We start from the raw sequence: 15,249 nt of genomic DNA, 5'->3' as shown, positions 1-15,249 counted from the left end.
TTCATCTTCTGCAGCTTTAGTTACCCCTGGTCCACAGCAGTCTGGAAGCAGGTGATCCTCCTTCTGACGTTTCAGCAGGTCAGGAGTGGCCTAGCGCTACATCACAACACCTTAACCTCACTGCATGTCCTCACACAGGCCTGTTACCCTCTCACACCTTCACAAGAAGAAGAGTAAGTTCAGTATAGTAAGGTGTGTTGAGAAAGAGACACATTCACATAACTTGTCACAGTATATCATCCTAATTGTTCTATTTTAGTATTATTGATCTCTTCCTGAGCTTTTTTTATAAGTAAAATTTTATCATAGGTATATACGTAAAGGGAAAAACAGAGTACATAGCACATTTGGAACTATCCACCATCAGACATCTCCTGGGCGTCTTGGGAACGTATCCCCCACAGATAAGGTGGGGAAGCTGCTGTGGTAAGATACTGACCCAAGCCTCAGGCATTTATTCTGCAAGCTCAAGTGGAGGGATGCTCATAGCTAAAATAAGTGCTAAAGACCACAAGACACCCTACGGGTTCAGGAGGTGACCAGTCTGTGACTTTCTAAACTGTTAACCTGTTTTAAATTTTATGGTGTGTGAAAAAGATCAAAGGGGAGGGGCAGTGCCAATTGATGTGGTGTTTTTCCCCCCCAAAACCAGTTCAGCAGTTATTTACCTTTCAAGCAATTAACATAATTACCATTATGCTAAAAAGTAATTTTGGAAAGTTCTGCCCTGAGCTCTTACGACTCCACCGGGACAGTTTTAGTTGGGACTTATCTTTTTGATGGAAGCCTAATTGCAATTTTGGCTTTGTGCACACAAACAGAAGCAGCTAATTGTTTAGGCAAATAGCAGATTAATTTAAATATGCATCCCTAATAAAACAAAAATGGTATCCATTATGGTCCTTGTTCCCAGGACGAGGAATATAAATATTCTGTGCAAGTACCATTAGGCAGAGGTCTTAAGGATTGTTGACATTATTTCACAGTGGTAGCACTTTCCTGATATCGAGTAATCTTTACAAAAGCTAACATAAATCAGTTTAAACTCATTTAGATCCCATTTCCACTATGTGCAGTTTCATTACCACACTCTGGCTGGCCTCCTCAGGGAGGTGGGAGGGGCATGTTGCAAACTGGCATGGGTGCCCATTCACAGCTGCTGAGCAGGCTTTATGTCTCCTCAAAAGACTGGCCATCGTTACTCATGTCATTGTTAACGACTGTTCCTAGTCGAGAGTGAACTCAGAGTTCCTTCAGCCCTGCTGCTGCCTGTCAAGGTGGAGAGTGCTGAGCCCATCGAGCAGGTGGGACCACCAAGCCCCACTCCTGTCTCCTTGATTGGGCGGTCGCCTTCACTCATTGTGCTCTTCCAGATTTTTTGAGAGACCCTTTTTCTTCTTTTGTCTACATCCTTTTCATATTTCTCATGAATGAAGCCACATTGTTGTAAGCCCAGTGCTAGCTCGGAGTTAAACATTTTTTATCCAGCTATTGAGGTCTCGTCAGGAAGAAAGACACCTGCTCTCCTTTTAGTTTCCCTGGGGTGGGGCAAATGGGGGCTGTAAGCTCTGGCTTTTAGAGATTATGCCTTGTTCAGGAAATTATAGCAACGACCTGCTTTTCAAATCACTACTGAGGAGCTACACAGAACCTCCCCCTTATATTTGCTAAGACCTTTTGTTTTATATTGACTGGATTTGCAGGATAAATGTAGTAGGAACTTTTCTGAGTGTCTCCTCACTCCAGCAAACCTCCTTAGCCCCTGGAGAGGGGCACATTCATAGTATTTGACTTAGTCTCTGGCCTCAGTAGATTGGACAAGGATGGGGACTGGAGGCCTTGTGGGCAGCTTATTCATCGACTGAGATGTGCCATTCGGGCCTCACACTTTTAGTCTTGGTTGTGTCCTTGGAGTAGAAAACCCCACAGAATGGGGAGGATTGAAAGCTGGCTTGTGGGAGAAAGAAAAGAATTAAACAGTTGCAGAGGCAAGATCTGTGGTGTATACAGAAGACATACACTGCCCTGGTATTCTGAATGTCTTTCTATTCTCTGATTCAGATTCCTTACAATCCTCCAGCTCTACTTCTTGCCCTTGGGTTCCATGAAATAGCCCCATTCCTTTCCAATTGGTTTCCCTTTGGTATTTAAGCAAGTTTCAATGAATTTCTGTTTCTTAGAACCAAAGGTCCCTTGCTAAAACCTGAGATGAACTTTCAGCAAACCTTTATTGACAGTCAGCCACTTTCATCAGCCACATTGCCAGTGATGTTCTGAATTCACTGACTTAGGGAATATGGGAGAAAATCCTGCCACTTCAGAAGTCTACACAATATCAAGAGCCAAAGAATCCCTATTATTGCTGTTTCTGTGAAATAAAACATGGCCTTTCAAATGAATTTATATCAGATTTTTAAAATTACCACTTATTTGAAAACTGAATATATTTGGCTCTGACAGGCATTGACTAACTTACTCCTTCCTTAATGTCTTGTAATGGTTGTACATCCAGGTCAACTTGAAATGTCTGGAAAAATTAGCTGCCCCTTCTTTGGGGTTATTAAAATAATGTGACAAAATGACAAAACATTAAGCTTATTCATTTTCCTATTGCACTTTGTATTTTCTGTTATGTGTTTGTTTCTCTCAAATGTGGGTTTTATGAAAAGAGGGGTCATATCCTCTCTGTTTGCCCCCAGACAAGATGCTTGATAGCTGCCCCAAGAATGTTTGCCCCATGCAGTCAATGACTTCCTTACTTCATTTTGTCTTTTTTGCTGTAGTTTCCTTGGTTCCTAGAATAGTGGATGACCTGAAGCAGAGGCTTAGCAAACACTTACTGAATGTATTGCTGCATCAATTCCATTTTGACTAAATGTTGGTTAATAAGGAGTTATTGGGTTGGGGGGAAATCAGCTACAATATTCTAAGACATTCTTATAATTCCAGTATTGTTCATGTCCCTGCAGTGTTGGGATTGTAAAAGTAGCCATGATGTAACTATTAACTGATAGAGATAAAAAATACGACAACAATAGCACAGAGGCTGGAGGGCAGGAAGTGAAAGTGCATTGCGGTGAAGCTCTCATGCTTCCTGTGAAGTGGGCACACTTAAGTGTGAAGTGTGAAGCTTAATGTTTTGTCATTTTGTCGCATTATTTTAATAACCCCAAAGAAGGGGCAGCTAATTTTTCCAGACATTTCAGGTTGACCTGGATGCACAACCATTACAAGACATTAAGGAAGGAGTAAGTTAGTCAATGCCTGTCAGAGCCTGTATCTTTGGGAGCCAGACCAGTAAGTTAAAGATGAATGCTAAAATCCTAAAGTGGCCACTAAAATAACAAAGAGATTTGGCTAATGAGCCAACAAGAGAATTAAAAGGGAATAAACACATATTCAGGTAATCCAAATAGTCTAAAAGAAGGCAGAAAAAAGAGAAAAATGAGAGCTGAGAATAAGGGGGAACAAACAGCCAAATGGTAGGTTAAACTCATTCATGCCTATAACTACACTAAAGGTAAGTAGTCTAAACACTCCAGTTAAAAGCAAGACCAATTACATGCTGTCTACAAGAAACTCATTTCAGATTGAAGACACATGGCAAAGAGAAAGAACAGAAAACTATATACTGTGCTAACACTGATCAGAAGAAAGCTGGAGTGCCAAAGTAGACAAAATAGATCTCAGAGCAAAAAATAGAACCATAGATAAAAAGGGGCGTTTCATACAACAAAGGTCAATTCATCCAGATGGCATAACATCCTTAAATGTTTATGTGTCTAACAGTGGTCTCTGAGGACTGTGCCATTGACAAGGGAAAGTCTGAGTTTTATACTTTGTGGTTGAAGGAAGTAGAATTGACACAGATGATGATGATGCCATAAGCATTCAGAAAAAAAGAATGTAGCCATTGAATTGAGGGAATCCTAGAATATGTTTTCCAGAAAGACCCTTCTTAGGATAGTTCTGTGAAACTCAACCTTCCAGCAAAGGCCACTTTATTGCATATGATTCTACTGAAATAATGATGCCAACAAAACCAAGTAGTTGATTAATAATGAAAAATGTGTTTATAGATAAACTCCATGTGTGCTTAGAGTGAGCTGTGGTTGAAGAACTTACATATTTGGCAGAATCCAGGCAAGCCTAGGTCGTTTACTCGTGGAGCTCATAGTTATATTATGCACTGTAGATGCAACGGCATATCCAGCACTTTCCCATCTAAATCCCAGCCCAGCCTCATCACATACCAAATGGCTTTGGACCAGTTGTTTAACCACTCAGAGCTTTTGCTCCCTTTTGTAAAATGAGGATAATGATGTTCCTTCCAAAATGGAAGTGAGCACTCAATGAGAGTAGACAAATGAAAGTGTCTGAATACTCAAAAGCTCTATGCAAATTACAATTTTTATTTCTCATCACTGATTATTGTGATGTGTCCAAACAAATGCAAACAAAGGTAATGCAGAAGTGTTTGGAGGAGCCACATCTTGGAATATGCCTATCTGCTCTTTAATGAGTAGAGCCATTGGCATTTTCTGCAGCCTATTTCTTCTGAGTCAGAGTGGAAAGAATTAGCCAAAATATTTGCCAGGGGAATGTGTGTTGTGGAGCCTTTTGTGATCTGCTTATCCTCTGAGTTTATCACAATTCTTAGAAAGGAACACTGTCTTATGTCTGAAGCAACATTTGACATGAAGAAAGCTCGGCTTTTGTTTGTAATCACCTACTTTGCCTACTAGCAGTTCAGAAGTCTTGCAAAGCAGCCCACACGTATTATTTTCTTCTGTCTGCATTTCTCTAGTGCTGAATGGTGCTTTATAGTAAGGTCCTAAGTTCAAAGCATGTGCTATTTATAGACAGAACAAGTCAAGGAACAAAGATGGGAAGATGGATTGCAAAGAGAAGAAAAGTGAAAAAGCTTTATCTGTTTTAGGTAATAGGAAGTTACAGGAATAAAGACTGGATTTTTAGATGAGCAACAGAAGAAATTTGCATTATTAATTAAATATACTTTACAACATGGCAGGCCCTACAGAACACATAAAAAGGTAGGAATGGTTAGCCTTTTGCATAGTTTTTGTCCTTTCGTCTGTGTGACAGACCTATGTGGTAGGTAGTTTATCTTCAGTTGTACAGATGAGGACACAGGCTCACAGCTTCAAGTAACTTGCTCAGGGTCTTCAGTTAGCAAGTGGTAGAGCTGGATTTGAATTCAGATAAGGACAGACTGTTATTTCTGTACTATAATTTCTCAGTGAATTTTGAAAAATCAGTAGTAATTGAACAGGACATTATTGAGCATGATACAGACAGTAATTATTTTCTTGGGTAAATCTTTGAGGTGAAAGAAGTAGGTAGAAATGATAAAAAGTTATTTTTTGGCAGGAAAAGATGAAGTGGCACCCCAAATACAGGGAAGTTTGTTTATGTATATTTTTAAGATTTATTTATTTTTAGAGTGTGAGCAGGGAGACAAAGGCAGAGAGAGAGAAAGAAAAAGAGAGAAACTCAAGCAGACTCCCTGCCGAGCACAGAGCCCCACACAGGGCTCAATCTCACAACCCTGAGATCATGACCTGAGCTGAAACCAAGAGACACTTAACTGACTGAGCCACCCAGGTGCCCCCAAAAGTTTATATTTCTGATAGAAAAGTATAAGTTCCTGCAGACGACTGGTGCTCAGGCTTGAGTATATATATGTGTGTGTGTATATATATATGTACATATCCCTAGAGTTTCTGTTGCCCTCAAATCTGCATGTCTAACAAGCCCCCAGGTGACTCTGCCGCTGCTGCTACTGCTGGCCTGGGGACCACACTTGTGTTTCACTGCTGCAGACCATTGGAGAAAGGTGGAGATGTGGCCAGTGTAAGAGGAATTCATCTGGGTAACGGCATTCAGGGGGGCAGGAGAGAAGGGTGTATTGGTATAGAAATCAAGGTTTTTAACAAGTGTGGGATAGTCAAGCTCATATTTTAGAACGATGCAAAAGAAAGCACCACTGCTCACTGTGGCTGGAAGAGTGTGATGTGAGGGAAGGATGTAAAATACAAGAACCCTGTAGAGTATAGGTTAATGGCTGTCTTCATTATCTGGCTAGCATCTAGAGCAGTGCCCTGTCTATAACATGCTCAGTAATTGTTTGTGTGATGTCTCACACCTGTTAGAATGGTTGTCATCAAGATAAGTGATGACAAATGCTGATGAGAATGTGGAGAGAAAGGATCCTTTATGCACTGTTGGTGGAAATGGAAATTGGTGCAGCCACTCTGGAAAACAGTGTGGAGGTTCCTCAAAAAACTAAATATAGAACTACCATATGAGTTAGCAATCCCACTTCTGGGCTTATATCCAAAAGGAAATGAAATCACTGTCCCGAAGAGATTTCTGTACCCCCATCCCATGTTCATGGCAGCATTATTCACAATAGCAGAGATATGGGAACAACATAAATGTCCATTGATGGATCGATGGATAAAGAAAATTTGAGGGATCCGTGGGGGGCTCAGCAGTTTGGCGCCTGCCTTTGGCCCAGGGCGCCATCCTAGAGTCCCAGGATCGAGTCCCACGTCAGGCTCCTGGCATGGAGCCTGCTGCTCCTTCCTCTTGTGTCTCTGTCTCTGTCTCTCTGTCTCTCTGTCTCTCTCTCTCTCAAATAAATAAATAAATAAATAATCTTTAAAAAAAAAGAAAATTTGGTATTCCTATACAATGGAATACTATTCAACCATAAAAAGAAGGAAAGCCTGCTATTTGCAACAATATGCGAGAACCCTGAGGGCAGTATGCTAAGTGAAATAAACCAAAGGAAAAACAAATAATGTATGATCTCATGTGGAATTTAATAAAACAACAAACTCAGAACAGATCTGTGATGCCTGAGGGCTGGAGGTGTAGGGGAAATAGATGAAGGTGGTCAAAAGGTATATAAACTTCCAGTTATAAGATAAATAAGCTCTGGGGATCTAATATACAACATGATGATATCGTTAATACTGTATTGTATATTTGAAAGTTGCTAAGAGAGTAGATCTCAAAATTTCTCATTATAAGGAAAAATTTGTTAATTATGTGAGGTGATGCATGTTAACTAAACTTTGGTGATCATTTCACAATATATGCATCTATCAAATCATTATGTTGCACAACTTAAACTTATACAATGTTATATGTAAGTTGTATCAATAAAACTGGGAAATAATTGTTGAATGAATGAACAATTAGGAGAATGAATTAAGAATTCCATATGTTAGAAATATTCAAGGAGCGCCTGGGTGGCTCAGTTGGTTAGCCATCCAACTGTTGATTTCGGCTCAGGTCATGGTCTTAGGTTCATGGGATCAAGCCCCATATGGGCTCCACACTCAGCAGGGAGTCTGCTTGAGATTCTCTCTTCCTTTCCCTCTGCCCCTCCCTGCTCACATGCTCATTTGCAGTCACTCTCTCTCCTCTCTAAAATAAATAAAACTTTTTTTAAAAAAATTCAGCAATTGATATATGTTCTCCCATTCTTTTTAAGTCTCTCTTATAAAAACATTTTCTAGAATTTATCTTTTTGGTAGAAATAATTTTGGGGAAAATCTTCAGAATATATAAGAGGATATATAGTAAAATGCCTTCCTACTCTTATCTCTTCTGTTTCTTTCCTTCAAGACCAATCCTTAGTAAAGTTTCTTGGGTCTCCTTCCATACACAAGGATAGTCTATGTATATGTGTGTTTGTGTGTAAATTTGTTAAAACATATACCACTATTCTGTCCTTTATTCTTTTCACTTAGTAATATATTTTGTTGATCATTTCATTTTCTTATACATAAGGGTGACTCAGTCTTGTTTGGTCATTTTTAATTTAAATTCCAAAGTGTGGGATCCCTGGGTGGCGCAGCGGCTTGGCGCCTGCCTTTGGCCCAGGGCACGATCCTGGAGACCTGGGATCGAATCCCACATCTGGCTCCCGGTGCATGGAGCCTGCTTCTCCCTCTGCCTGTGTCTCTGCGCCTCTCTCTCTCTCTCTCTCTCTCTCTCTGTGACTATCATAAATAAATAAAAATAAAAAATAAATAAATTCCAAAGTGTGGTGAACATTTACATTAATTTTTAAATTAATCATTAATATTTTTGACATAATTAAAAACATTACAGTGACTACCCTATATACATTTGTAATTTGGTAAATATTATCAAATTGCCTTCAAAGTTGGGTGAATTAGTTTACATCCCCAGCAACAATTTAAGATATTTAAATATAGATAGAATTTATTAAGATAGAGGATAGAATTTATTTTCCCATATCCTCAACAAAATGTTTTTTTTTTAATTTTTTTTTATTTTATTTATTTATGATAGTCACACAGAAAGAGAGAGGCAGAGACATAGGCAGAGGGAGAAGCAGGCTCCATGCACCGGGAGCCGGACGTGGGATTCGATCCCGGGTCTCCAGGATCGCGCCCTGGGCTAAAGTCAGGCGCTAAACCGCTGCGCCACCCAGGGATCCCTCAACAAAATGTTTTATGAAAATTTTCACCTTTGTCAATTTGATTGATGAAAAATAATATTCTATTCCCGTTTTTATTTATATTTTTCTAATTGTGAGTGACTTTTTGTTTTTTTATTTTTATATGTCAATTGTATTTCTTTTTCAGTGGCCAAGATGCTCAGGTCCTTTGCTCAATTCTTAATTGCTTTTTTCCTTGAACTTTAGGAACTCTTTATTAAGGAAATTAGTCCTTTGTTATATGTGATGCAAACTGATCATTTACCTTTTAGTTTTCTTTATATTGCACAACTGTTTTTATAATTGTGCATTCTAAGTGAATTTAAAATGGTTACCTGCAAAAAAAAAAAATGGTTACCTGCATTGTTTTTCTCTACGTAGGATTTCTTAATATTTGGGATCTAAGGACTGGAAAGTATCCTGTCCATCGTTTTGAGCATGATGCAAGAATACAGGCACTAGCCCTCAGCCAGGAAGATGCAACTGTTGCCACAGCTTCTGCTTTTGATGTTGTGATGTTACGCCCCAATGAGGAGGGGTATTGGCAAATCACTGCTGAATTTGAAGTTCAGAAACTGGTAAGCTTTTTAGTCCAGTCACCGTATTCACCATTCTGGAATCTCCAGGTCTCATAGAGACAGATGTTAATGATGGTGGCAGCTCCTGTTCACTCATGGCTTCCTGTGGGCCTTAACATTTCTAAATCTCACAGTAGCTTTGCAAAATAGATAGTATTCTTTTCCCCAGTTACCAAAAAGCCAATAGAGGCTTAGAGCCAATCTGAGGCTTTGCCCAGATCTCAAAGCTAGGAAGTTGTGCTTCAAGCCTCAGGGCTGACTTTAAGGCTAAGGTTTCTCATCTGGGTCTGAAGCTGTGGTCCTCAGCTTTCTTCACATTCACCCCTGGAAATCTGAGCTTGGTTTCTGGCCTATTATAGAAGTGAAAATGAATTCAGTGGTATCATCCCAGTCCATATGGGAAGGATGATTTCCATCCTGCACTTTCTTCCGCCTAAGATTTTCTCACCTGGAATTAAAAGTAACTCCTGAGTGAAAATAAATTTAAGTCAGTGTTAATTGGATAGCCGCGTTCCAGGGTGCCCTGTGTGAGACTCAGCCAACCTTAAGACCTCTTCACATAGATCCTATCTCCAAGTATAGTTGTACTTGAGCCTCCATGTTCATATGACAGGAGATGATTTTGTGGTAAGAAGAAAGAGCTCAAATCTGTGCTAAATTTAGATTTAATTTAAACACTTGATTTTGGCAGTACTGGAGGAGTGAACAGAAAAGCCGGTATTGAATGATGGATTGGTGGTCAAACCCGGAACAGATCTTGTTCTCCTCCCTTTCTCACCCTGCTAGAAATCTTGTTAGCCTTGAGTAACTAAAAAGCCATTGTGTCACCACTTCACCCCCATAAGCTTCTTTTCCCTTAAAGACCAATTTCTACAGTTTGGGTGGTGGTTTCCCCAAACAGCCTGATGCTCCTTTTGGAGTTTTATTAGAAAAATGTGGAAGTACTATCTTTCTGTTTGTTCTTAAAACTACCATAGTGTTTATTATTTGGTCTCTGCCTAAAGAACATTCTACACTAGCAATAATGATATGAATTCAGACAATTATTTAAGATGTGAGTTCCTCTATACAGGGTAAATCCTGCCTTGGCAATAAGGTGGTGTTCTGGCATAGACTAGAAGCTTTTTGAAGTAGTTTATAGCTCTTGGCGAATGGCACAACCACAGCCAATATGAGCCTCTTGGTCTGTCAATACTCCAACAGTAAAGTGAAATTAAATGGCTAGACTGAGGATGTTGATTTTAGGAAAATAAGAAATGAGTTTTAGAATACAAGAGAGAGGAAGGAAGCAGACACTGCTGGAGGCATGTGTTACTATACTTCTTATGTGTTATTTCTCCTCCTGGGTTAGGGGTTGCCGTAGAATATGCTGTCACTGAAAAAGGCACCTCTTGGCCCATTAGTGCTGGGCCATTTTTGTCTTCCCCAGATAGGCTCCCTGAATCACAGTGGCAGTGTTCCCCAGTTTGTACTACTGGCTGAGAACGTCTGTCCTTTGTGATGATTTCTTGGCTGGGGATGTGGGGCCGTGCTCACTCTTGGGCCGGAGGATTAGCATAGTCACCCGGATGTTTACACTCTCCCAAGCTCCTTTGGACAGTCCTCAGGATTCAGGCTTTTGAACTCATTTGGCTTATTGTCAGGGCAGTGCTGTCCTTTTACACAGTGGTTTTCATAATTACACAGCATGGCACACCTTCTGCTTTTGTGCTCTCAGATTTTACTCGAGGTGAAAACCTGGTATAAACTGTGCTCAGGAAAAATGTGCCACTTCGGGACATAGATAAGCAAATTATTCCTGAAGGGAACGCCTCATTCCCCTGCAGATTAGAGAAAGTGTTGCAATAATGCAGTCAGGAGTACTGTAGTGGCATAAAAGTATTGGTGGCAGCCTTTCTACCCTTGATGACATTGAAGCCAGCAGAGGACATGTAACTCAGGTACTTTTAGCCTTTTAGCAACACAAATATCATTTTTGGTATTTGCACAAATGTTAAAATGTGAAGTGTGCTAATTTGGAACTGAGTGGATTTCATTCAATTTCTTGTAAAAAAAAAACTTTAAATGTTTTGAATAGTTATTATACCCTCACGGTTCAGAATTTAAAAGATATAGAAAGGTTTACAGGGAGAAATCTGTCTTCCACTCCATCAAAAAACTCTGTGCCCTTTTCAAAGGCAGCCATTGTTAGCAGATTTATAGTTGCATAAGCCACATATATGTCTCATGGTACCTCTGGTCCCCCTGGCCCCCCTTCATGCACATTAGCACACTGTGAATCATATCACTTTGCTTCCTTGCCTCCCGCACCCCCAAATTTATCTTGGAGATGATTCCATTTGTATCAGTTTATAAAGAATGCTTCATGCTTGTTTTCTGTGGCTGCATAGTATTCCAATAGATATACTGTTAATTAGTCTCTTAATAAGGCATGTTTAGGCTTTCCCAGTTTTTAGTTAAGACAACATAGTGCCACAGTAAGTAACCACGTACACAGTTGTTTTGCATATGTGTGAATTTATCTGTAAATAAATTCCTAGGGCTGACTTGCTGGTTCAGAGCGCATATGCCTTTGACATTGTGGTAAGTTTTGCCAGTGTCTCTCTAGAGAGGCTGGACCAGTTTACATCCCACCAACCATAAGTGGGAGCCACAAATGTGGTTGTCCCTTCCTCTAGTTCTAGATCAGTGTCCTAGCAGGCTAATTGATCTTTGCTGATATGACTGGTGAAAATGGTATTGCTGAATTTTTATTTCACATTCCTCTTTTTAGGAATATATCATGTTTCTTTTACAAAGAGCAACTTTTTTGTTAGTGTGAGAACTATGTTCTCATTTCCTGTGAACTGTGACCCTTTGCCTGTCTTTTTCTGTTAGGGTTGCTGGCCTTATTGATGTGTAGGAGAAATTTGTATTTTTTACCAAGTCAGGAGGAACTGTAGGTGAGATCTGATGGGCTACATAACTCTTATCCTTTCACAGGTTGACTACCTTGAAATAGTACCAGATACTGGAAGGTACCCTGTGGCAGTGGCCACAGCTGGAGATCTGGTATACCTGCTAAAGGCTGAAGACTCTGCCAGAACCCTCCATTATGTGTACGGCCAGCCAGTCACATGTCTGGATGTCTCAGCCAACCAGGCTGCTTTTGGTGTGAAGAGTCTAGGATGGGTATACGAAGGAAACAAGGTACAAAAATAGTAAGATGTATAAGTAACAAAAAAAGAACATTGATTTTTATTTTTTATAAGGCAATTAAAAATTAAATCTTTATATTTTTTAAGGTGTATTCAGGCACTATATATTCAGCATGGTGAAAAAGAGGAATCTCAAGCACTTCTAAAGGATATAAAATGAAAAGTAACTGTTTCCTTTCTCCTGACTTCCCCCAGCCTCCCTCCACAGAAGAAACTATTAAACATTTTTTAGGTGTCCATCTAGAAAAATTTAACGCATTTATAGGTACATTTATACACTAAAAACTTATCTTTGTAGAAATGAGATCATAGTATACATATTGTCCTGTACTCAACATTTTTATTCAGTAATCTACCTTGGAGAGCATTCCCTGTCAGCACATACCATGCTCCTTCTCACTGGGATTCCAGTGTAAGCTTACGACCCATAGTCTGTTTATTCAGCCCCCTTGCTGGTAGGCAGTTAGGTCGCTTTCACTGTTTGGGCTATTAAAGACCATGCTACAGTGTGTACTACAACCTTTGAAAGTCCTTGTGTAGTATACCTCTAGGAGAAATTCTAGCAGTTATGTTGCTTGGTCAGAGGGTCTGTGCACTTAAGATGGTGATGGACATTGCCAAATCGCTCTCTAAAAGGGTTGTACCAAAATTTATTTTCTCACTAATAGTGTATAAATGTGCCTTCTGATAATCTTTGAGTCACAATTAAGGAGACAGGTTTTTAATTGAAATTGTTTCCATGATGACTAAATTTTATCACTACCTAATATTTTACTATCCTGACTAGGCCAAGTACTTAGTCTTAAAGCTGATTTACCTCTGTTTCTTCCAGTGGAATCAGGGGAGAAAGGGATCAACTTTTGTTTTGTTTTTCTCCAATTTGCCTGCTCTTGACCACGCTGGCAGTGGGTGCTATCTTTGGGAAGGAACTTCCTGAGCCAAAGCCTCCTCTCCTTCTGCAAGGAGACCCTCTTCCACGGAGCAGCATTATGGCCTGGAGAAGAGCAGGCTTCGGAGGCACACAGCCTGACCTTCAGTCCCAACACAGTAGTAATCTATGCTCTGTGTGACCTTAAGGGGGTTACTTAAGTCTCATTATGCCTCAGTTTTCTCATTGGTAAAAAGGGATGTCAGAATAGTAGCTACTTCATAAAGTTGTAGGGTCAGATAAAAACTTGTCTGTAAAGCTTTAAGCATAGTGTCTGGCATGTGAGCATTACCATCATGACACTTCTTGCTTGTTTCCTCCACTCATAGTTTTAAGTTTGGCCTCTGGTTGTGATTTTTACATCTTGTTTCCCCTATGTATAGTCCCCTCCAAGATAAAATCTCATTTATCAAGGTGTTCACTGGTTTTGTAACTTAGTAAATGCTTAAAGAATTGAAGCATCCTGGATTGCAATGACCTAATCTTCGTTAAGGAAGGTGCATAAAGCAGTCAAAAATACATGTGGCTCTTTGCAACCTCACTGTGACAACGGACTCCCTCTGTGCTTCTAGTTGGCCTGTGGGAGGACATTCAGCACAATTTAGCTGGAAAGATGGCCTTAGCATAATCTAACTCCTGTGCCATGCCTTCCTGGGGGAGTGGGTGCAGGAGGCGAGAGCTCTTGGTTTCGTAAGGCGTTGAGAAAACCTTTTCTGGTCACCAGTGAGCTCATTTGTTGAGAGAAGAGAGACTGTTTGCTTTCTTAGTTTTCATCCATCATACTTTCAAGTTTTGGTTATCTCCTTTATTTCTCAAGTTCTCAGTGTAGTGAGGTGATAGTTATATTTAGCACTAGTCTGGTTTAAATTTGTCCTATTTTAATCAGTTTTTCATAGGCAAGTCCTCTTTCTCTTTTACTTACCTAAGTGGATGTATTTGAGAAACCAGTAAAGCGGATAGTTCAGCACCAAATTAGCCTAGGCACATCCTTTAGATATTAACATAAGGAAGTTTTTGGCTGTCTCTTGGGTTTTCCCACCCGATTAAAAGCAGTAATTATAAGCATCAACTGATTAACCCACTGATTTTATGAAAATTCACTTTGAAAAGTTTATAGTTCCTCAAAGAAGTCATTATTACCTGGTATTTTTCACTGATGTTTTATTTTATTTTTTTTAAAGATTTTATTTATTCATAGAGACAGAGAGAGAGGGGCAGAGACACAGGCAGAGGGAGAAGCAGGCTCCATACAGGAAGCCCGACATGGGACTCGATCCCGAGTCTCCAGGATCACACCCCAGGCTGCAGGCGGCGCTAAACCGCTGCGCCACCGGGACTGCCCTCATTGATGTTTTAAAATGAAGAGAATAGTAAATTTGCTACAAGAATGTGTTTCATGATCTCTTTGAATCTAACAGTAACATTAGTCATCCAAATATTTTGTGAGTGTAGCTCCAAACCTTCCAACACTTATGTGGGTGGATGGCTGGTTGTTGTTAGTAGTGCAGTAATAACTTTGCATTGAGATGTTTCTCCAACATGAATGCCACCCACTGGAACATGAGGGAAGCCAAGCTATATCTATGAAACTTTCCTCATTTTTCAGGAGGCAGCACTTTCCATCTGATTGTGTTCAATGGATTCTCCGCTTCCTGAAAAAAACTTGCATTTTTAGGAAATGTAATTGTCCTGTAACATTTCTGAGTGAATTAAGCCATGTTATGGGCGACTAAATAAGATTTTAGTATCATCCTGCTATCCTATAATGTAATATCATAATTCCCAAACAGTCTCATGTGCAGTGCCCAGTGTCCCTGTGCTTGTGAATGCCATGTTTTGGTTTTATCTGCTTGGGCCTGGCAGCATGTGGTCCAGCACATTTTATTAGGCTGGTGTGAGACTATTAGCAGTAGAGTTTGCCTAGAACTATATACACATAGAGGTTTGTGTCTGTGCCTCTGGCTTGTATATTTAGGATTCAGATGAAGGCTTTATGAGAACAGAGAGTTTGGTTTATCTTCGTTTGTATTGATACAGAACTGGGGT

The 15,249-nt window shown here is 39.9% G+C and overlaps 1 protein-coding gene across 1 annotated transcript in view; it reads left to right on the top strand.

Annotated features, from left to right (window-relative positions):
- FBXW8 (F-box and WD repeat domain containing 8) overlaps nucleotides 1–15,249 on the top strand; it is a 121,088-nt gene that overhangs the window by 67,770 nt on the left and 38,069 nt on the right. The window contains exons 6-7 of the mRNA XM_055322967.1: nucleotides 8,882–9,078; nucleotides 12,061–12,267. Coding sequence (XP_055178942.1) covers nucleotides 8,882–9,078; nucleotides 12,061–12,267 — 404 coding nt within the window. The remainder of the gene's footprint in view (nucleotides 1–8,881; nucleotides 9,079–12,060; nucleotides 12,268–15,249) is intronic.

The sequence above is a fragment of the Nyctereutes procyonoides genome, unplaced genomic scaffold (genome assembly GCF_905146905.1).
Source record: "Nyctereutes procyonoides isolate TBG_1078 unplaced genomic scaffold, NYPRO_anot_genome, whole genome shotgun sequence".
Lineage (NCBI taxonomy): Eukaryota > Metazoa > Chordata > Mammalia > Carnivora > Canidae > Nyctereutes > Nyctereutes procyonoides.
This window is presented reverse-complemented; position numbering and strand designations above follow the sequence as displayed.